The sequence below is a fragment of the Perissodus microlepis genome, chromosome 18 (genome assembly GCF_051167445.1).
Source record: "Perissodus microlepis isolate ML-2025 ecotype Zambia chromosome 18, ASM5116744v1, whole genome shotgun sequence".
NCBI lineage: Eukaryota > Metazoa > Chordata > Actinopteri > Cichliformes > Cichlidae > Perissodus > Perissodus microlepis.
Genome location: NC_140478.1, coordinates 6414273 through 6438126, shown reverse-complemented (window position 1 = coordinate 6438126; position 23854 = coordinate 6414273). Strand labels below are relative to the sequence as shown.

General features: G+C 41.9%; 1 protein-coding gene across 1 annotated transcript in view; it reads left to right on the top strand.

Moving 5' to 3' along the window:
* The first annotated feature begins 14102 nt into the window (after positions 1-14102).
* zswim5 (zinc finger, SWIM-type containing 5) overlaps positions 14103-23854 on the top strand; it is a 64981-nt gene continuing 55229 nt past the window's right edge. The window contains exon 1 of the mRNA XM_084911832.1: positions 14103-14746. Within this exon, the coding sequence (XP_084767958.1) occupies positions 14218-14746 (529 nt within the window). The 5' untranslated portion in view covers positions 14103-14217. The remainder of the gene's footprint in view (positions 14747-23854) is intronic.

The following is a 23854-nucleotide window of genomic DNA, read 5'->3' as shown; positions in this document are numbered from 1 at the left end:
TAAATTGAGCCCTGAAGTCATTCAAAATTGTATATATTGTTAAGAAAATCCTCATTGCTTCATTTAATTAGCCAGCAATCTACATGGGCATTTGGTCTCCTTTATAGAGACTTTTGCAAGCACCCTTTTTTCTATCCTTTTCTCCTTTTCAGCCCTTTGCTACTTTTCACCTCTCTCCTTTCTCGGTCCCGCAGTTTGTTTTTCAGGCCTTTCTTCCACTGGATGTCCCACTGGGTACTGAGCTTCCACAAAGCGCTGACACCAAGAGTGAAGGAGAAAAGGGCTGCGAAAAGAGAAAAGGGAAAAGTGAACGGCAAAGGGAAAATAGAGGGTGAGAGGTCACAGAGGAGAAAAGAGGAGGAGAGCATGCACAGAGAGAGAGGAGGGCTGTAAAGAGAGCAGAGAATAAGAGACAGAGAGACAGAGCGAGGGGAAGACTTAAGAAGACTGAGGATACTGAAAAAAGAAGGCAAATAAAAGGGGGAGCGAAAGAGATGGTCAGGAGTGAAAGAGATAGAACAAGAGGAGGAGGAAGGAGGTGAGGATGAGAGAGCATAATTGAAAGAGGACAAAGATGTGAAGAAGAGCAGAGAGAGAGAGGCAGAGGCTGGGAGGGAAACAGGGATTAGATTTGGCACAAAAGAGCATCCAGCAGAGAAAGGTGGAGATGAGAAAGAGGGAAGAGACAGACTTGATGAAAAGAAATCAAGCTTTGAATAAAGAGGGAGGCAGAGGCCTGGTTGGCGAGCCTGTGTGTGAGTGTGTATTATAGGGGGTGGAGGGTCATAAGTAGCTGCTAAAAGGCTTGTGCCACCTCTGCTGGAGGAGGAGTCCTTCAGAAAAAACAGCTCATCAGCTGAATGCGAGTGCGTGTCAGCGTGCAATTTGGAGAGGAAGTGTTTTCAGGCACAAACGGTATGCTCGCGGTTTCACCACAGGATAGGTGATTGCACACTTCCCCATCCCCCGTGACACAGACCCACAAACACACACACACACACACACACACTGTCTGGACAGTCCCCAGCCTGTTAACACCCTGGTCTTAATCATCACCTCAGTGTCGCGGCTGGGTAAAAAGAAATGCACCACTGCCTTTCTCAAACTCTGCGTTTTCTTTGCTGCTGCAGGGGTTGTGATGTGTTACCTTTCTCTATAAAAGAAACCCTAAAGTGATCTGTGGGATTCAAGTTGCGCAACAATCTTGTTCAGGCTAGTGTTTTACCCTTTTTCTTCTTTAGAAACTCTCGTGAGGTTTTTGATTTGCATCCGTGTGGAATATTTCCCTTCTTCCTGGCTTCTGCTGACTGGGAGTCTACTGTATTTTGGAATGTCCACAGTACTTAATGATTGCATCCATGAATATGACCTCCCAACACATTTTCCATTCTAGCAGCCCCATATCATTACCTCCGAGATTAAATTTTGCAACACTTAGGTACGCGTAAACATGATGCTGTCTGGTCTCATCTAACCAAAGAGTGCATGCTTAGTAGTCATCTGAATAATGTTTACATTCTTTAGAACTGTCTACTAAAGCTCATGAAAGCTATCTATGCGATGTCCTTCAAATGGTCTGAGCTGTCACAGAAACTCACATTTCCTTTGATAGTCATGTTGCCACGTCTGAGGCGCTGTCTCAGTTGTGCTAGCGGTGTAATGTCCGTGGCAGCATTTTTACGCCATTCTAAATAGCCACACTGTGGTTCATTCTATACCTCCTGATTACTTGCTTGAAGCGATCCGCTGATTTTTAGTTTTTTCCCACTGTATCCTTTTCCATCATTGTGAAGTCTCACAGTCAGATCTGTCAGTTCCTCTTAGGACTATTTTTTACATATCTGTGGGGTCATGGTTTTCAAGTAGAAACCTGAAAAATTAAGAAATGTCTCTTCAACTTTCACAACCAGGCAATTAGACTGATTAAAAACCACAGGTGTATTTAATTCTCATTTAATGATCACAGTGTTTCTAGTTTTTATGCATATTTCCAATATGAGCTCTCTAAAGTAATGGTTTCTAAGAGGAAATGCCGGATTTGTCGAGTTAAAAGTGTTGCAGTTATTGAGAGGTGATGCATTTTAATCCATTTTACATTTAAGTGATGTTGTGCAGATGTGCACTCCTGTTTTATAGTTCACATGCATATTTCGTATTTGCAAATGTGCAAGGTGAGGTTCAGAGTCTGGCTTTGATTAAATACTAATTAATACATCATTTACTGATTGAAATAAAGCAGACATTAGCACATATTTGAATACCAGCACCAAGATCTAAAGTAATGCACCAATAAAAATGCCTTATTTGTTTTGCTTATGTGGAAATGTGGATTAGAGTAATGCACCATGTGACAGGAGAGCATGAGTGGGCCCTTGTCATCTGCCACCAAGCTCTCCCAACAGAGTGTAGGGACAAGCAGGTGTCCATCAGGCACTATCCCAGATGGTGTCAAAGCCGCACATTAAATTAACTGTCTTACAGAACAGAACTATTTCCCCAAACTGAGAATATTTTGCAATTCTACTTATATGTATTTACAGATTTTGGGCATTACTTGGATCTTTATTAACAAGATGGCATGTGGTGGCAGGAAAAGAGGCCTTCAAGAGAGGGGAGCTGAAAAGAACTGAGCCAAACTGAAACATGGGCAATTATGATTCACTTTTATTTACTTATTCAATAACCTACTGCTCATAAGTAGTGACAGTCCCAATATTTAGGAAGAAGATTAAGACATGGCCTCAATTTGCCATTTTTATTATGCAGTAGCCCAAGGCAATTCAGCGTAATCGTGCCCAGGTGTACTGGGAAGCTGCATCATATCATTATTTTGAAATCACAATGAACAAAATGACAACAATAACAATCCCATTAAAACTCTCTCAATAGACTGCCCTCATGGAGAGATTATTGTTAATGTTGATTTGTTGGGTGGGATTTGACAAACAATGAGACTGAAAAGCGAGAATTTTTATTGTGTCTGGTCTGGTCACATGGGGGGTAATGTACACTGTATGAGGAGGTAAAGATCATTATTGTTTTACTGTTTCTCTCAAGGTTTTGGCTGATTCCAGAGTCCAGAAGCATCCTGGTTTCCATTTGTAGTTCATTTCCTGTGAGAGTTCTACTAGAAGATCAAAAATGAGCAGGCTTTGGTAGCACGGTAGCATCCAAACAAGTGGCTATTGTCTGATACAAATTTAACCTATTAACTAGATGGAACAGGAAGTTCTTACCTCTGTTATATTAAAAAGACAAAAAAAAACTATCACTGTAGTTTGCTGGGTCTGAAATCTGAAGACACGACACAGTTCAAAAACACAAGCAAACCATCTTGTTTTAGCCCTATGCCGATTCTACCGCTAAAAAGTTGCCCTCTAACTCACTTTGTTGCTGCAAATAATCTGCATATTCTGCACATTTAGTGCACCCACTAGATCTGGGAAGACTAATCCAAATAGGGATTTCCCAATCTCCTATCAGTACCAGCATAATGGGATTGATATTCAGTTTTTCTACTCTGTGTTCAGTAGGCTGAACCCAATGTATGAAAAAGAAGATGCTAATTTAAACACTGCTACTCTCAAATCTAGCACAGAGACTTTGTGCCTCCCTTTCCCATGCTCTGCTTTTAGTTGTTGTGCCATCATGTGATTCAGCAACACTGAGATTGCACGTGAGTCAAAGCATTACGGCACAAAGAACGAGGAGCATCCTGTGGAGAAATTTACCTCTGCCAAGGAGGTCATGTTTCTGGTAGCATTTGCATGTATGTCATAGATCTTTCTTTAAACACCATGGCTCTGAACGTTTTTAATGAATTCTGATAAAATGTTGTAGGGGTGTAGAGCAGGGTCATGCTAATAATCCATTCAAATTTGGCTTACATCTACCAAGATCTTCAAGTTCAACTTAACGATTTATTGGTTGAAAACTGACAAAAAGCCTTAAAACTGTGATTCTTACAAGTGTAATGTGTGTTGTCAGCATATACAATATACCATATAAAGATTTAAAATATCATGTTTTATTTGTCATTGCTGACTGTAACACCTTTCATTAGCAGCTAGCATGCCTCATACAGGTGAACCATGTAAGCTGGTTTGAGATCTTGCTGGGAGGGAGTCATAGACACTTGAGAACATGGATATTGTATCAAAGTGAAAACCAGGGTAGTAAATGTGGATCTGGTGGCTACATCAAAGCTGTCACGGTCCTGGGTCAGTGACCAAGTGTTTTGATTCTTGCATTATTATTGAGCTTTGATTTCATTGTGGTTTATCATTATTAGTCTTTTGATTTATGGTTCTGTATTTCTAGCTCTAGTAGTTCTTTGTTCTGTGATTTCTAGTCCTTAGGTTTTGTTTCTGTGTTCCCTTTGTTCAGCTCAAGCCTCTACCTGTGGCATGTTTCCTGTTTTATTTTGATAGTCCCTGTCTTGTGTGCCGTGTGTATGGTTTTGATTCCCTTGTCTCGTTTGGTCTGATTTGTCCCAGTCATGTTTCCCACCTGTCTCCCATTCCCTGATTGCTCCAGCGTGTATTTAAGGCCTGTGTTTTCCTTGCACTGTGTTGTGATCCTGCCTGCCTGCCTGCCTGCCTGCCTGCCTGCCTGCCTGCCTGCCTGCCTGCCTGCCTGCCTGCCTTTCTGCCTTTCTGCCTTTCTTTGTGTTCTGACTTTATTTTGCTGTCTTGAATTCTGGCGATCAGAAAGCTAAATATCTGTCTGGGACTTCTGAATTTGTTATCCTGTCATGTAGTTTGCCAGTACAATGTCAACAGTCATTCTCTTGTCCTATTCAGCTGTGCCACCTTTGTAGACAACACAATAAAGAAATAAAATTAAAAATAAAAATTTACTCTAAAGCCTTAATATGGCCCTGATTCTAAATGTTGGATTCTAAATGCCGTTTTCATTAAACAATACATGTAAAATGATCATTCTGGAAAAAAGATTTAATGCTGCAAACTGAAAAGTAATTACCTACTCAGCAAACGAATATCAGAAATGCAAAATGCTTCATTAGAGACTGAGTGGGTTGTTATGACTGCTTAGATGAATCCATGTGGTTATTACATTGCAAGGACATTAATTGCACCTGCTTCTGTTGTGCAGAAAAGAAAGCAGAAAACTATAAAAACAACTGCTCATCTGTGGTGTAGCAGGATAAATATGTGTACACATGTGAGTGCAATCCAATCAAAGTAAAAGTCAGCTAGAGAAGGAAGTTCAGGCCGATCACTGCTGTGTGTGTGTGTGTGTGTGTGTGTGTGTGTGTGTGTGTGTGTGTGTGTGTGTGTGTGTGTGTGTGTGTGTGTGTGCGCGCGCGCCCCAGACTGCCAGTTTCTGCAAAGCTGAACAAAGCTGAAAGGAATCACCACAGCAATGATTCCTTAGCAGTTCTGTTGGTAGGTTCCGTCATCCAAACAGATTGGTTAGGTTTAGGGAAAGATCAAAGGGGTGCACTATGAGACAGAGATTAAAGGTTTAGTGAGCTGTCGAGTTTAAAGTCAGTTTTCCGTATCACAAAAGTGGTTCTCTTTTTAACTGGCAATATCACCAGGGTAACTTATGCTAAAGTTTTGCTGGTAAAGGGTAGGTAATTTTCCTAATTTTAGTTGGCTGGAATTGCCAATTTTTACTGATTCTTTTATTTGCAGCATGTTTTAAGTGCAGTATAGATTCTCTACTGGGACAAGCCATCTCTTACTGAAACCACTGAATGAACATAATCTGTGCATCCCTTTTCCAGGGCAATGAGCATGTCTTAATTTGGTGATAAAAAAAAATGTACAAATGTTTTATACTTGATGCTAATGTGATGCAAAGCTACTAGAACACAGACCAAACACCAAGAATAACTATTCAATCAATAAAATGTATTTCATTTCGTTCTTTCGATAATCTAAAGTGAGTTCTACATCTCTTTTAAAATGAACCTTAACATTTATTGTATATATATAAGTATGTTTAAGTGTATTACTTCGTATACGTTTCAGAGCTCTAATGTAAACCAACCACATTAGAATTTAACAGCTGCAGCAAGCGTGTACTCAGCCATAACATAATTAGCTTAAATTAAAATTTTGAGTTTACTGCCCCATGCCCTAAATACCAAGTTTGAGGATTTTCTCCAGCATTAATCTGGGATAGATAGATTTGTATCATCATTATATTGTTACATTACATTTGATGAGGTGTCACATCGTTTTGTGCTGAAGCTGAGCCTGAAACAGAAATTCCTGCTTAACTGGGAAAGTTGATGGCCACCGCCGTATACCAGTTATCCCCAGCAGGGTTTTAGGTTTCGTTAAGCCAGCTAACACAAAGACAGCCTGACTGCCTTGAACTTTATTCGTAGTTTATCCTTCAGCATTTGACATAGAGATCATTTGTGATTATCATAGTGTAGTGGTTTATCCATTCCCCTCATAGGCAAACGATCCTTAGATCAGTCCTAGGGCAGGATACAAATATCTGGGGGGTTCTGCTGTAAATTTTCAGCAAAATCAAATTTGTGGAGTTATCTGTTTGATGACTCCATGTGAATAAGGGAGCAATCAAAAAATGCTCAGTTTGGAATAACGATAGTTTGAAAAAAGAATGAAAAATGAGCAGCAGTTTCCATCATCCATCTTTTCAGGCCATTTGGTGACCCATCCATTCACCCTTACCTGGACTTTGTGGCTTCATAACTCTGTGACTCATTTCTTCTTCTTCTCCCGTCACAACTACCAGCATTGAAGCTGTGGTGGAAATGAAAGGTAACTATGGGTTTTAACAACCTGCTTGTTCGAGCAATGAATGGGGTTGTCTTAAGAGTCTCAAAGTTTCAGAGCCTGTTTCATGATCAAACAGCCCCCTAAACCCTGTTAAACACACGGCAGTTTCAAACAGTTCCTGATACTTTAGCGGTTGAATGAATTTCGATTTGCAAATGAGTGTTTGGTATCAAAAACTGACCCATTGTTATTTAAACAATGGCATTAGTGTCTTTATTATTTGGAAAGTAGTTTTGACCACACCACAGCAAAAGCTGGATTTGAAATCAACATTTAACATCTTTGGTTTGACCACACTTTCATTAGTGACATTTCATGGGTGGCGTGGTCATGCAGTAACTAGTACTGTCACCTCACAGCTGCTACTGAAGTTCCTGGGATGGAATTTGCTGGGTTTTCCTGGCTGCCCAGGTCTTCCTCCCGAAGACATTAGGTGAAGTTAATTAGGGATTCCATTGTTTTGACGCTCTGTGTCCCAGCCTGAACCCAGACATTCACCTAATGTCAACTGGGATAGGCTCCAGCATATCCATAACATTGTTTGGATAAGCGGTTAAGAGGGTCGATGGATAGATGTTTCACATTTAACATTGAAATCAGCCTTAGCTAGAGGTCCTTATCTATCAGTGCAGTAATAGAGAGCCCTGTTCTTTCTATACAGACAGACAAAGGACACAGACATGAAGTGAGAGATAGAAAGGTGGATATTTTTTGCTCTATTGTCCCCCACTGATGAACCACTCAAGTGGAGTGTTTATGGCGGGGAAACATTTCCCGACCTGTCAGCCCCTTGGTAAGCCAGATTCTGGGAGACAAAAGGCATGTGTGCATGTGTCAAGGCCAGCTGCACACACACATATTATCTGCTGAATGTCTTCACACTGGTGAAGCTGTGTTCCCCCCACCTCCTGCTTTCACTGGCTACACTGATCTATTTCTATCTATTTTTCCCTCACTCTTCAGAACATGACTATTCTACCTGAGAGAGTGCATATGTTGGTGTGTAGGCCGATTGTAAGCTACACAGCATTGGTGTCAAAGCAACGCATGCCTGCTGGGATTGTATATGAAATCAAAGGAATATGTAGATGATATATGAGAAAATGTACACATATGTATGTGTGAGCAGTTTAAATTGGAAACATGTATGTATTTATGTATTGTGTTTGGATGTAGTTGAGATGTTGGGCTTTTTTTGTGGAAAACTCTGTGGCAAAGCTGACATTACTAAAATTCTGTATTTTAATAGCTAAAGAATGGCTAAATGAGGCTTGCTCTGAAAGTGAGACAATCTGCTTCGATTCTGTAGACAGTATGAAATGTGGACATACAAACTTTATTTGTCACATACACAATCATACAGAGTACAACATGTGATGAAATACTTGTGTCCGAGCTGCAGACGTAGCTAGGGCCTAAGCCCTAGCTACGTCTGCAGCTCGGACACAAGCATGGGGGGGTCTGGTCAGGACCCTTACTGGATACTTTGGGGGAATCGAACTTGTGACTCCTGCTCCAAAAGCCTGTGGTCTTACTACTACATTATGCAGCTGCCTATACTGAAGCTTCCAGGTCATAAAAAATGAAGACAGTGCAGAAGTGTCTTAACCCTGCATTCTCTGGAGGGCCACCAGACAGCAATAGCTGTGGTTGCAAATAGATTTTTGGACCTCAAAAGTAGAATACCTTTCTGCCCTGACCTCTGTAATGTCATTCATACACACATAGATAGATAGATAGATAGATAGATAGATAGATAGATAGATAGATAGATATCTCGTAAATCTTGGCTATACTATGTTTCATAATGGAGGATTAGCTGTGAAACCACAGACTCACTGGCTAATGAATTTTCAATCACGAGTCATTAGCCAATGAGTGTGTGATTTCACAGTCAGATCCACCCCACCACCCCCACCCTTGATACATAATTTTTTTTGTGGATGGCAACAGCAGAGACACTCGTCTTCAGGCTTCAAACAAATGATAATGCTATGGTGGCTCCTTCTCTCTTTTATGTACAGTCTTAGTGCGCATGGTGAGTCAGAAACACAAAGTTCACTGCCTTGCTCACGGGTAGGTTGAAAGCATGTTTGGGTTTTTTTTTGTTTTTTTAATCATTTTAAGATGAGAATTGACCTTCCAGTCATAAACCAGCCTCTCAAACCTCGAGCGAGGCTCCTCCACAATAACTGCAAACCTGTCATTACAGACACTCTGCGCCTTTACATTCCCTGGACGCTGCCTGCATCTGTACATGTGATGTCTCAAACCCTTTACAGCACTTTCCCGAACCGAGCGATATTGAGAATGATACACAATGGATCCACTTTTCTCTTTGGAGTCAGGAGGGAGAAATAGTGAGAAGAGCAGACAGACAGAAAACAGAATACTGGGGGGAAAGAAGGGCTAATACAAGGGGAAGAAAGAGAGGAGTGGGAGTGACTGCAAGAGCAAAAAAGAATGATTGCCTATTGACTTGATGAGAGCGGAAGCATCATTATATAATTGTAAATCCCAGAAAGATAGGGTGTAATAGGACTTTCTCTCCTCCCACTGCTGCTTTGGTAATTTATCCCTCTCTCTTTCTCTCTTTCCATCCCTTTCTACCTCTCTGTTTCACCCTGTCACCCATCAATCTTTTTCCAATTACCTGTTCTGTCTATCTACAAATCCATCATCATCATTTCCATGGTAACGGGCCGCATCCTCCATTGGCTTCGGCCTATTGTTCAATATAATTGCACGCCAAAAAGCAGTCTTTAAAAGAGGGAAGGGGATACACAGAGAGGCACAGATCTGGATATTGTCTCCGTGCTCAGTGACTAATGTCTCTCCCACATCTCCAAAGAGTCAACTTCAGAGCAGATCATCTGCTTAATTTTGACCATGGCATCCATTCATCAGGCATTTTAGCAGCCATTATGTGTGGATTGGCTTCATCCCAGGCTGATGAAACATTTTCTCTGCCTGTGCAATTGTCAGTTATTGTGAAAATGAGGAAGTATAACTGCCCGTGCAAGGTCAGTGAGGAACAATAGTTATATGTATTTGGTAGAAATAAATGGGAGACACGGCTATCCAAAAATCTATTAAGGTGGTTTTGTTTCATTTAGCGACTTGTAATTATAAGTTAATGGACACGGTTATTCTGAGTGCCTGAGGCTTGTCTTCTTATTTTTCCACATAATTACAAAAGAACCACTTTTTTCACCCAAAGAGCGCTAAATTCCTCCCAGCCTCTGAGGTAATACAATCAGTCTACTGACATCAGCACCAAAACTATCCATGTGTGCCGAGTTCTCTTTCCTTTCTAATATAAGGTACTTTGTCAAGAGTGAAAATGAATCTAATTAAAATGACACAAGGTGGTTTTTCTTTTTCAATCTTTCATTTATTGGATCCATGCATATTATGATGCTTGTGAAGAAACAAAATTAATGGCAAGTCTTCATTTGAGGATTGAAATTCTGTTCTTGCTTTAGTTTCTGTGGTATGAGTAAACGCCACTTTTGAACAGCAGATAGTGGTGCGTGTTCAACCGGTTTTCAAGCCATTCATGCCGGACTGCTGGGAACTGGTAGTTTGCATAAGATGTGGATCCAGCCTGAGTACTCTACAGCCTTCCTGTATTGTGAAACTAATCCATCTGCCAATCCATTTTCTACAGCTTATCCAGGTTTGGGTTGTGGGGGGGCGCATTAAAAACAGAGGTGCCCAGACCTCCCTTTCCCTCAGCTCCGGTTGTTCTGAGATGCTTTGTCTCATGCCTGGCATCTCCTCGTGGTTGAATCTGTTGAAAAACACCTCATCTAGGAGTCATCGAGGATACAGATGCCCACACTACATCACCTCAACTCCTCACTCTCTCCCTAAAGATGAGCCAAGACGGCCTTCAGGGAAACATTTATGACTGCTTTTTGTTTCAATCACTCCGGCTTATGGCCACAGGTGTTGGTGGTAATGGGGATCTACCAGTAAACCAACAGCTTTGAATTAACACTCGGCTCTCTTTACCTCAAAGGGCTCCTTAAGCATCGATTTCACTAGAGATGTTGCACTAAACCATCTGCTAATAAGGAAGAGTTCCACTCTTCTCGCCCCTCCACTTGCGGACAAGTTTCCCAAGTTACCTCCACTTCTCCACCTGGGGAATGAAAAGCTGATGGCATCAATAATTGATGATGCGTCTCCTTTATAAGGAGCAGCAACACCTGGTAGGTATTTTCTTATACAAGTACATTATGAAACATTTCAGCAACTCAGGAAGTAAACGTCCGTGTCTGATCTTGAACGTTTAAAAAAAAAAAGGCAGCCACACCTAACCTGAAAGGGTTTTTCTACACTCCAAGTTCACAGAGCTTGATGAAATTCAGCTTTGTCTGTTTTGTGCAATTATCCAAAACTCAAATCAAAGCATCCCTCAAGCATTGAAACAGAATCGGCTTCAAATCTAAGCATTTATGCACTCATGTACCCCCAATCATGGAAAAAATCAACCTGCATCAGACCCACATTGATCATGAGGACCACTGCAGAATCTGAAAGGGTTATCTAATGTGTCATTTTTTTGTATTTTCATTGTAATTCTGCAGGGCTTGTTATTCACTGGGGAAGCTGATAGAACTACATCTCTGTGTGCATCTTTGTTGAGTAACTCTGGCACGTTCTCTCTTCCGTAAAGCATTTTGCATTTCGGTCACAATAACTCATGAGAGACATGTATGCATTAAATGAGAAACGTCCCAAATCTCATCCTTCTCAAACTATACATGTTGTATAGCTATTGGCATAAAGAGATCGGTCAGAGGAAGAATGACTAAAGACTCAACAACATGAAAGCGAGCAGCGATGGAAACAATGTGCTTACAGTGATCATTGTAAAAGTGACCCATTGTATTTGCTTTTACTCATTAGAAACTCTATAAGAGCAAGTTTCAAAAGTGGTTTTATCAATACAGCTGCTTCCCAGGATGGCCAGCCTGCGTCACTTACCGAGCTGATAATCTCGCAGGACATAATCACATACTTTTAGTGTGATTCACAGACGTGCAAAACACTCTTAAACAAACAAGGGAGATGTCAGAGGTCAAAACCTGACTGCATCCAACTGTTGCTTTTTCTTGTCTCATATCAGACATTCAGAATTCAGAAAAATGTAGCTAATTTTGGCTGATCCTTTATTCACAACAGCAGGTAGCCGAGCATATTTTATTTGGCAGATTTTTTTAAGGAACTCTCAAGGGATTCATGTCTCCCCCACAGGGGAGTGCTTTGCTTGTGGGGGCAAATGTATAGACCACGAGACTATAAAGCTCAAGTTAAATATGAATAATATTCACAACGGTGTAAGGCAAAGAGTGGTTTTGTCTAACGTCATACTCATATTTAGCATCAGCCATCTGCTACGATCTCACAAGGAACTCCATACACAAAAACAATAACTGCACGAACAGACCCACAAGTTCTGCTTAAGGCACAGACAGAAAAATGACAAGCATTCATTCCTGTTATTGTTCTCAAAAATGATGCCGCGATGAAGATATAAGCCCCACTGCGTGCCTTTTAAAGTCCTTAACATCCAGGTATAGCCTCAGGTAAATGAGCAGCAGGCTCCATTGTGATGTGAAATGAGCATTAGCTAGAGTATTAGTTTAAACCCTTTGTGTCCTGCTGTGGGAGGCACACTCGCAACTGCATGCTGGACCCATTCAAATGAATGTGTATTTGCTGATCGGCGGTAATTGATATTTATGGGACACATAACACTGTGACTTTAATTAGCAAAACGGCAACTTTGTTATTCATGTGGAGAAGCTGAAATCGCTTTCTCCACTGGTGGAAAATGCTCACATCAAGGAGCGTACTGTGGTTTGAAAAGAAAGAGTGAAGGAAGAGACTGAACAGTTAATAGTCATGTATTTTCACAGTTATAAGAAATATCAAAGCCAAACTTCAGTGAGTATTGCATGTATGTAAGTCATCCATATGACTTATTACTGTTGTTTTATTCTCTTCCTCCGTGTGTGTATTTGCAGTCATTTGTATAATTACTGTCTGAAAGCAAGACAGCAGGTTTGGGACATGAGTCTAAGCTGTTTTCTTGTCATTGTGCTGATTAATGATGCGCAGCATTCTCTACCTGTAATCAATCCTTCTCTCTCTCGGCTGTGTTGCCCTCTGTGCCAGCTAAACTGGATCAAGTCACACAAACTTACCAGGAAAACGACAGGAAATCCAGAGTTTTGAGTTTTAAAATAAAAGACCAAAAGACACTGCATTTTCAAATTCAGAGGCAATGTCAGCATTGACTTCTTAACTGAGAATAGGACAAATATTTACCTCTGCAAGCCTTTATACATCCTACGGGAGCTTTATCTGAGAGGAGAGAAATGAGAGGCAGCTAAGCAAAGTTTCTACAACTCTGGAACACATGCAGAGACAAAAGGGAATGAGGCGCAACTACCAACACATCAGTAGGATGGAATAAAATAACACCAGCAGTGGAGAGTTCAAAGACCTTGAAAGAACTACAGCTTAAAAAGTTTAAAAGAGGCCAGAGAAGCTGAGGAACTAGAAGCACCTAAATCAGGTATCATTACTGACTGTCAGACTGCTACCTCCAAAGCAATCTTCTAATTCTTAAGCATGTGGAAAATGTTTCTATGTTATGAATCAGAAAGAAATAACAAAAGCTTTTGAGGAAAGTCAGCTAGCTAAGTTAAATATTAATGATAAAAGGTATTTGGCTGTCATTGTTTAGTGGTTATATTACATCAGTAAATGTGTTATTTAACTTAGTTTTGATAATATACTATAATAACTGATACTAAGGGTAAATTTATGACACCAGTCTTTGGAACTGATGTGTCAGAATAAGACCTAGATAATTAATACTTTAGATGAAAGAATGGCGCGTGTGCAACGAACTTTCAGGTCTTGACCTGATGTCACTTTGGGAAATCAGAATGACAAACATGAGTTAAACTAAACAAAGCTGAATTTTCCAAAATTGCTTTTACAGCCGCTATCCGATGGATAGACAGATCCAGGCATCGCCTCACCGTTTGTGACGTTTTAATCTAAATATGAGCTCATTGTGGTATTTTTCAGCTGGAAAGTAGGCGTAAAAGACCTTGAGAAATGTCTCATTGATATCAGATCACAAGAGCCTAATTTTGATGGAAATTCACAGCGTCAGGTCCGTGTTATGACTTAAATGGGCAGATTCTCTCGTTCGCGTACGTGTTTTATTTTGACAGCTGTGACCGGAAGCTCTGCCTGAAATACTTGCTAGTTTGACACGAGCCCCTATTTAGAGTGCTCTGGGAGCACAGAGAGCTTAGTGTGTGTATGTGTGTGTGAGAGTTGTTGGCTTCCTGCTGCTGCTCGGTGTCCGCACACCGTCCGTCTCGTCAGTGTTGATCGGCTCACCATGGCGGAAGGACGCAGAGAACAGTCGCCTCATCCTCTTCTTTCGGTACCACCGGCCAGCAAGCGACCCTGCCTTCGCCCAGCACCCCGAGGTCCCGGGCCGGGGCCCGGCCACGGCAGCGGGTTGCCCAGCTCCCGGTATCGTTCTCCCGAGTCTCTTCTGGACTGCGCTGCTAAAGCAGTAGCGGAAAAGTGGGCCTTCGAGAGAGTAGAGGAGCGCTTCGAACGGATCCCGGAGCCCGTCCAGCGCCGCATCGTCTACTGGTCTTTCCCCCGCAACGAAAAGGAGATATGCATGTACTCTTCGTTTCAGTGCCGAGTCGCCGGGGAGGAAGGTCCGTCGGCGACTCCCGGTGGGGCTGGGGGTGCTGGTTCCGGAGCTACAACCGCCGGTGGCGGTGGAGGATCTGCCGCCGGTACAACAGCTACCGTTGGGGCAGCCGGGGCAGTGGGGACGGGAGACGGACTGCCTTTCCGTCGGGGTATCAGACTGCTAGAAACCGGTTGTGTGGAAAACGTTTTACAAGTCGGTAAGTGGAATATTTCTGTCTAACCGAAGCAAAAGCTGCCTGGCATAAACACACTGGACTGTTTTTTTTTTTTCGAGTCTCCGCTGCGGCTGCTCTTGGACCTTTTACGGCGGATGATTGATGGAAGTTTTTGCTGCTGTCGCGGAAAGTATGCAAAGCGCCTCTTTTCAGCGCACATAAAACTACACAAACACTTCGTGTTTTTTACTTCGTTTCAATCGTACTGAGGCATTTGTTGTCGAATTTAACGCTTTTGTGGTTTATGGGACCCAAATGAAAAAGGGAAGCGTAGGAAAAGGGGCGCTTGCTAGGTTAGCCGACCAGCTGCTGTTTAAAAATTAAAGGGCTTCCTATTGCGTTACTCTGTAGCTGTACCGCTGGCTACTGCCACTTTACCCAGCGTTGTTTAGCTTAAAGCTTCAACTTGCCTTTTTTCTTTACAAAAGAAAAAAAAAGCGGAAGCCATGTCTAGGCAACTATGAGCACTTTTCTGCCTCGGCGAGGGTCAGCGTCGACGGCCGGAGGTGGCTGGAGTCGTGAGACAGGCGGAGGAGGAGGGCTTGACAGACGCGGATACAAAAGGACCCAACGTTATAGCGTCTGGGCTTTATCATTTTCCCCCCTCATTCCCCATTGCAGAAGTTTTTTTTCTTTTGTTTTTCCTACTCAACGCAACACTGGTTGAGGGTGGCTTAAATAAGGAACAAAGACGGTTATTGGGTCTCTTATTATGATTAATCCAGCGTTAATCCGGGGAAAAAATCCCCCTACTGCTTTTTGTTTATTTGCGGCTGCTGCTCGGACCGGACAAAGAGCTCCGACGCCACCAGCGTGGAATAATAAAAATCCACGTTGGGAGTATTTTTGTAGTTTCTCTAATTAAAGAGAACCTTAATAGCAGACGCAGTACGGCATTAATTTTCGTTATTACCGATGCCGTTTGCCCGCAGCCTCGCAGTCGCGCGCAACACAAAAGGTTTCCAGTTGAAATGATCGATAAGCGTCTCGCATTGCCAGCGCTGCAGAGAAGGCTGTTTCCAAACAAAGGGCCATTCCGCAAAGCATCCATCTCCACTCAGATTTTTCATAGGTTCTCGTGCACGGCCACGAATTTGAGCTCGAACATTGGGGGAATTGATCCGATGAAGCCGATGGATAATGTTGAAAAAAGTCGTTTATGGTAACTGCAAGGATTTTTCTTAGACCATATGGTGTGAGAGCCACTGAAGCTTGTCTGGGTTTCATGTTGCTCCAAGGTATTGGGGGGGGGGGGGGGGGGGGTGAAAGCTACAAACTGTTTGGCTGCTTCTTTTCTTGCTGACTGCTGTATCTAATTGCATTTCATAAATGCTCATTGAACTAAATGAAATCTGAAGCTGGATGCAGTCTGCTTTGATAAGTTTCTTTTTTTTTTCTTCCAAAGAGAGTTGAGGACCCAGAGGCTGGTCTCACCTCAGGGATTCGAAGTGTGCGCTTTTGCAAAGATTGTCAGCAAACTGCAGTCTTGAGTTAAAGGTGTAAGTTCTGAGTGATGACCTATTTTATCACTTCCTGCCATTACAAACACAACCACTGAGGTGAAAGTCTGGGTAGAAGGGGGTGAAGGGGATCCTGTCAGGTCTACCGTCTGCAGCTACAGAGTACAATTACAGTAACTGTGAATTTTGTTGGTATAAACTTGAGTTTTGGAAGTTCAACAGTCAAAACAAAGAGTACATTCCCATAACACAACACCTTACTAAGTCTTACCTGGCTCCATGGCGAATCGTTTCCATCCTCCTCCTCCTCTTACCCAGCCTCCCCCTCCCAAGGTCAGTCAAGGCAGGCAGGCACATGGTTTTGTCTTTCTGTCAACAAAACACAAGACTGGGGCCAAATAGCTGCGTGACATCAAGATAAGACTCGGCTTGCTCGTCACTGTGTGGAGCATGGGAACCGGTAACTGTGGAAGTTTTTTTTTTTTTGCTGACTGACTTAACAGGAGTACAATTGTCTTCGGGTTGTTTTTCACAGCTAGGTTTGGATAGGTTGGGCTGGCTCACACACAATAGTTAAGGATCGCGTTGCACAGCCGCAAAAAATGTGCAAGTTTCAAGAGCTTGCTTTGGCCCGATGCGTGGCGTGTTTCTAAATGCCACTTATAGTGGTCGTACTTCTTTTTTTGTTTTATAGGAAAGGGAGATGGACGTGGCTCATGTATTCTGTAATAGCAACTTGCTGGTGAGTGATTAGGAGCTGCGTGCTGACACATGCATGTTAATGTTGCATGGTTTGGAGGGGAAAAGGGGGGGAGGAAAGGTGTATTGGGGAATTGCAGTCTGGAACTGCTATTCAGTTTCTGAACCGCGTGGTTTGCATATTAATGGTTTAGAACATACTCTGAGCTACTATTTGTACACCAAAACAAAGTAATTCAGTTGGGTGTTTTTTATGTGAAGGGTGAGGCTGTGCTGCAGCCGTGCAGCCTCGTGTCTGCGTTTGACTTTTCTAGAGCTGAGTCAGCTGTTTGCCTGGGTCACCAGATTTGGGCTCTTTTATGGAAATTAAGTGCATTTAAAGTGTAATCTAGTTTTTCTTTTGTTTTGTTTTGTTTTTTGAAGCACAGATGTGATGAGCCCACAAGCTAAACCATCACGAGATATGCAGTTTTATTTGTATTTATTATTTTTGTTGTTGTTGTTCCTCACAGCTATTACAAGCACAGCAGGAGCTCCTATTCCTTTAATCTCCTGCTCATCTTTTGACTTTTTTGCCCCATGTTTCTCAGAATTGGTGCGCCGAGAGCGATCTCTCAAGTCGTTCTTGTGTTCTCAGGTAATAATTATTGGGACACGGCGCTGGGCAATATTCAGCGGACATGGTGTTTTGCTGCTCCCTTGCCTCTAGCTGCTGGGCTTTTATTGCTTTATCAGCTTGCGTAATGTAACGGCCCCTCGACTGATGAGCGCAATAATGAAATGAGGAGAGAAGGGGAGAAAAAAAGGATCTCTTCAGTTGAAAGTGATAACCTTTATTGCCAAAGACACCCATTGATTGATGCATTGACCATTTAGAAATGAAATGGCTGGTATTGTTCCCTAGTAGCCCCCCCCCCCAAAAAAAAAAAAAAGTACACTACAAGTGAAGGGCTTTTGTGGAAGAGCCTCTTTTAATAGTAATAGTGATGGATTGAAGGGACGTGAGCTCATCAACATCTCATTGGCCCATGTGTTTATAATAATGTATTCCTTGCTCCAAGTCATAATTTCAATAATCAAAGCGAAGCATGCTTGTTTTTGTAACCCCCCCCCCCTTTCCTACACTGCACAGTCGCCCTGAAGCCCCCATGCCACAGCCTTTATAAAGTCCTCAGAGAGCGGGAGGAAGGGATATAAGTGGAGGGAGGGGAACGCGCGCGCGTGTGTTTGGGAGGGAGGCGGCTTCTTTAGCTTTGAGTCAAGCTTTGGGATTATTGGGTCATGCTTTGTTACCCAGCTGTAGAAAAACTCCTTGTTCACAGAAAGGGGGTGTTTGTGTGGTGTGTTTGTGGAAGGGGGGTGCTTAGTAGTATGTGTGTGCACATCGCTGTCTCCGTGACGTTACATAAAACTGTAATGGGTCTCCGACGCCTTTTCAAGCACCGGTGACTCTGACAAAGCTCGGCAGCAAAGTTGAACAGGATTAAAGTGTAGGGACTGACAGCCAGTGGACTGAAAACCGTTATTGAAGAACCAAAAGTCGATACTTCACGGAAAAGTTGGCTCTGTTTTGTGTTCCTTTACTTGTTCTGTGGTCAGGAAGATGATATTTGTCCGTCACTGTTTAGGCAGCATTTAATCCTTAATATGTCTGCACTCGACATGTCTGCAGTGGCCAAAAATTTTCACTTGCTTTTTGTTCATGTAGGTCCCAAATGTTTGGTTCTAGTATTTCTATAGAAATGTAATTAATTAAAAACATTTTTTTTAATATATTTACGTTGTACTTGTCATTGTACAGTTCGTGCTCTTCATTTTGCAGAGCGTGAGTGTCCTGCCAGTATTTCCACAGATGTCATTTCCTGGCAGAATGGCTGTGGGGTTCGTTGTTGTAGAAGAGGTTGCGAGCCTCTGGTGTAAACCTGCTCTTGGATTTCTCAAGAACACGTTGCGATAAAAGACGGGGGTTGGTGAGCTCATCCTTCGCTTGCCTCATCTCCCATCTTTCTTCACACATCTCCATGAGCACTCTGTCTTTACTGTTCTTTTGTTTTTCATAAAACTCCATGTGTTTTCCATTTATCAGGCTCTTTAATCTCTTTTGCAACCCCCCCCAATACAGACACACACAGTTTTCTGCAACTTTTGGGACAAGCTGGAAAGAGTCAGTTATGACTGAGTAAGAAAGAGGTCATACATTTGATGATGATGGCGATGATCTGGGTTTGTGACTCAGCTGTGTTTCTTTCTGCTGTGTCGGGATGTTGACTCATGTTTTGGCTAATCATGAGTAAACTTTAGACCCCAGTACATGGAATGGTGTGGGATCTGCTAATAGTCCGTCCCAGTGATGATGACTCTATGTCAGTGATTGTGTTCAAATCTAAAACTTCAAATGCTTGCTATAATGTCCTTCACATACTGCTTCCCAGCACTTTTGAGTCTTGTTCTGAGGACATTTCACATTTGTTTTATCCTGTTTTATGCACACTACTGGTTTGACGATTTTAAACTGTTATAAACTTGAAGTTGTTGCTGAAATTCTTTGTCTTATTGTCGCTTGAAAGGATGACTCATTCACCAGCCATATAGGCTTGTGGCATTCTTCCTGCTATGGAAGTTTAAATAAAGTTTTCTCTGCAGACTTTCCCACGGTTGTTTCACTTTTCTTTTCCTTTTCATTCCCACTTTCTGTCCTGTTCTGACCCCAGTTTGATGGGATTTATGTCTGGCTATGGTGCTGGTCAGCCAGCATTTAAAGCCTTTAGTTAAACTGTTTTGGGTCATTATCTTGCTGTAACATGAAACCCTGACCAACCAGTCTGTCCTCATTTCTTCTTTTTTGCCCTTTTCTCACACCTCTCATATCACAGAACATCACCAAAGAAGAAAAAGGGGTAGTACTGGTCAGTTGATTGTGGAAAGAATGAATGCAAAATTCCTACTCTTACTCTCATTGTCTGCCATTTGGAATGAGCAAGACTTGCGATAAACATTGTCTAGGGCTCTAGTTTAACAAAAAACACAAGCTTTTCCTTAACATTAGTGATGAGGGTTTCAATGGGAAGGGCATTTAAAAAGTGGAAAAAAAGTTGTCTATATCTGATGTGGGTACTTCCACCATGGTGACCCCATTTAATTAACCAAAGGAAGGTTCAATGAAACTGCTAATGAAAACAAAACTGCATGAAAAAGGGAGCTCATCAAATGATTTAAAAAAAAATAAATACTGGACCCACAGGGGCTCAAACCCTCATCTCCCAGGCAAAAGTCTTTTTTGTTTTTTAAATATCCCAAAGCTCTTATTTAAATGCTCATCATCCCTCTCATGTGAAGTGCTTTAGCCTGCACAGCAGTGGTGACTGTAGAAAAAGAAGGATTTTCTTTCCCGTCATATGCGTTTTGTTGTAGATTTATTTGACTGAGCCCAAACTTTAGCCAGTTGGCTATTTGCTACTCAATGCATTGGGGAAGAGCTAAAAATCAGACGGACAATATTTAATCAGTGTAATTAATTCCACGCCTGCCACACTTGAAAAGGGAAAATCGGTAAGACAAATCGTCCCCGCACTCTTATTAGCTCTTGGAGAGACTCGTGAAAGATGAGGCCATTAGGAGGACTCTCTGTTGTACTCATCAAAGGGCCAGCCACCTGTATGTGTGTGTGTGTGTCTGTGTGAGACAGAGAGAGCATGTCCTGATTACATAAAATCATTAATCAAAGCTTGTTGTTCTTTGAGAGCTTCCTCCACTATTTGTACATTACATTTAAGGCACAAAAGGAACGATGGAAGCAGAATAGAGGGAAGTATTAACCCACCCCTTTTTTTGTCTCACTGTTGTTGCCAAGTGCTCTACGCTTTTCACTTAAACAGCTGATCCAGTGCTACTTTTTTTTCTTGATTTAGCACATGGTTTTGAAATGTTAGTGTCGAGCCGTTCATGCTGTTCACATGCAATGTGTTGTCAAGGCACCACATGAAAACCAGCAAGAATGAGGAGAAAATGACTGGAAGTTAGAGCAGTTCTTTACGTGAGGGATTGTCTAACAATAGCAATTATAGCACATGCAGCAATTAAAAAGATGTTGCAACTATTATACCTGCGTAAGGGTTCAACATGATCTCCATGGCTTTGTGTTCATTGTCAACAACTGTTAATGTGTACATGCATTCGTGCTCATCCCTTACTAAAGATGTAGTGGATTCCCGATTTACATCTGACACACAGGAAGGGTGCTCTTGCAGTCAGAGAAGACATTGAAAGCTCCTTGACATCTCAGTGTCCTTGCACTTGTACTTGTTTTTTTATTTTTGTTTATTTATTTTTTTCTTCCTGTGGGGCAGGGCATGTTTCATGTGTTATACACAATTACTTAGTTTATTTTTTTTTTGTGCAACATCATGAATTCTTTTGAGAAAACAGAGGGGTTGGCTGTGTTCTTGTGGTGGTGCTGGTTCCCAGTTTTGCTTTTATACATAAATTAAAAGCGTATTGCACAAACTAGTGTGTTTCAGACATGCGTGAGTCAAAAGTTTGCCCAGGAGACGTGTTTCTCTGTAAGGATCAGAGCAATGAACAGTTAATGGAAACACTTTAATGAGAGAATGGCTACAACCAGCTTTGTTACACTGTAACCAGAATAAATGGCCCTCATTTTAAACACAAAGAACCACTAAAAATGCCACTTGAACTTTTTTTGTTTTTTTAACTGTGATTTCTTACTTTGCTGTTTCCACTCAGGACATGTTTGCAGTAGGTAGCAAAAAAGGATGGCATTCTTTGCCGTTGGTATTGTTTGCTCTGCTCTGTCCCTCAACAACGGCTCCTTTCTTACCTTTTTGTCACAGTACCAACATGTGTGTGTGTGTGTGTGTGTGTGTGTGTTTGTGTAAAATAAAATGCAGTGCAAACACATTTTTACTGCTTCTGTCCTGTTCTCATGCTTCTCTATCCTGTGTGTTTTCCTCCTACCGAGCTTTTAGTGCTTTTACCTTAGATGGGTGTGCAATTATCAGCAGAGATCAATGGTGGCCTTGTCCTGTTTTTTTTTTTTTTTTTTAGCTCTTGAAGCTGACGGCTTGCTGTATTCAGTTATTGCACTGTTCCACACCTGTCCTTTATTGGCTTTTTGTATGTGCACAAGCGTATGTTTACTATGGTTGTTTGTGCACATTTGGCCTCTGTCCCTGTCTCTGAGAGAGGCTGAACTTGAAAAGGAAGATTAATGCTTGCAGGCCGGACTTATGTCTTAGTTTGGTTGTAATTGCCTAACAAATTTTGGGGAGAAAGGAGAGAAATGGGCTGACAGCGAGTAAAGGGTCATTTGAAATGCAAAGGAGACCCGAAATGAATGCAGTCCTACAAACAGGTTGTTACACTCATGCAACAGAAATACTCCCCCCCCCCCCCCCCCCCCCCCCGTATAAGCTCATAACCTTCCCACATAAGATTAAGTTACACATTTCCATAAAAAATACAAATAATGCCTGTGGAGTGGAAATCCTGGATGTCTGAAGTGTGGAACAAATGCTTTGACAGGTAGCATTGTTTAAAGGGGGAATGAGGTAAATCTCCTGAGTTTAGACCCGTCTGAAGAGGATGGGATTCCTTTTTGAGTTTTCTTTTTGGGATGCACACCAACCCAAGTTTAGGCATTGCGAACAGAGTAATGTTACCCCAGATTAAAAGATGTTCTCATCATATTGACCTCAAACCCATTATCCTTCCTCCTGTCTTTAACTTTGTGGGAAACGGGCAGAATTCCTCTCTTCATCTCTGCCCTCCTATTGATTACTTGATGGTTGGATAGAAGTCAACCAAGCAGAACTCTCATTCAAGGTGCCCCCCACCCCCCACCCCCCCTCAAAATGACTTTAGGTCGTGTCAGTGTGAGTTGTAGCGTAACAATATGAGTCATCGTTCTTCCAGTTGGCTTTAAAAACTGTTTTAATTGCCCACTGCAGCCACTTTTTGTTTCTCTTTGATACTGTTTTGGCTTTTTTTTTTTTTTTTTTTTTTTTTGGTCATCTTTCTCTACGTAGTGAACCACATGTTCAGCCATTGAGGGTTCGACCTATGCACACAGTTTTCTCCATTGGCTCTTTGGAAGTCTAAAGCAACTGCCTCTCCTTAGCTTCTCCATCAACGGAAGACCTACACTATGTGGAATTATGACTCCCATATTAGTCATGGCTTTGAGAATGCTGTGGTGATGACTAAGGAGGTTTATAATCATAAGAAAACAATGTGTTTGTATTAGCAAATTGGCCATAAATTGGTCTTTTTCCCTCTTGAGTTTTTTTTCCTTCATCCTTTTTTCCTTTTCCCCCATACAGTTGGTTTGGTTGTTGATAGAAAGACTGATGTGGTATAGTTTTCTACCATCATACTCCATATCATACATATGTGTAATCTGTTTATAAGATCTGGGATCCTTTGAGCCAATTAAATTAGGGTTTGTTTGTTATTTTTGTGTGTTTTGTTTTTAACACTGACAGGTTTCTGTAGCTGTGGCCACTTCTGGGTTTGCACAGTCCACAATGCAAACTTGCACTGCACGTGTATAAAATGCAACAGTTGGAAAGGAATCCCTTTTAAAGTAATATGATTTATGTTTTTGAGCTCCACATCTGTAGCGATCTGAGCACAGCGCTCTGCTGGCTTTGAGTGTGAAAGAAAATTCCTTCTTTCTGCTCCCATTACGCCTCACTTTGTGTTAGGCAGGACTGACTGTTTCTTGATCTCTATGCTAATGCTCCAATCTTTCTTTTCAACGCAGTGTATTTGGCCCTTTATTGTGCTGCCCGTCTCCACTTGGAATGGCCATTCGTAGATCATAGATTTCAGGCACAGATAATAATCACCCTCTTTTTCGTTTTTTTCCCCACCCTCCTTTTGAATACACAGCTGTGTATTGCAGCGAGTGCCT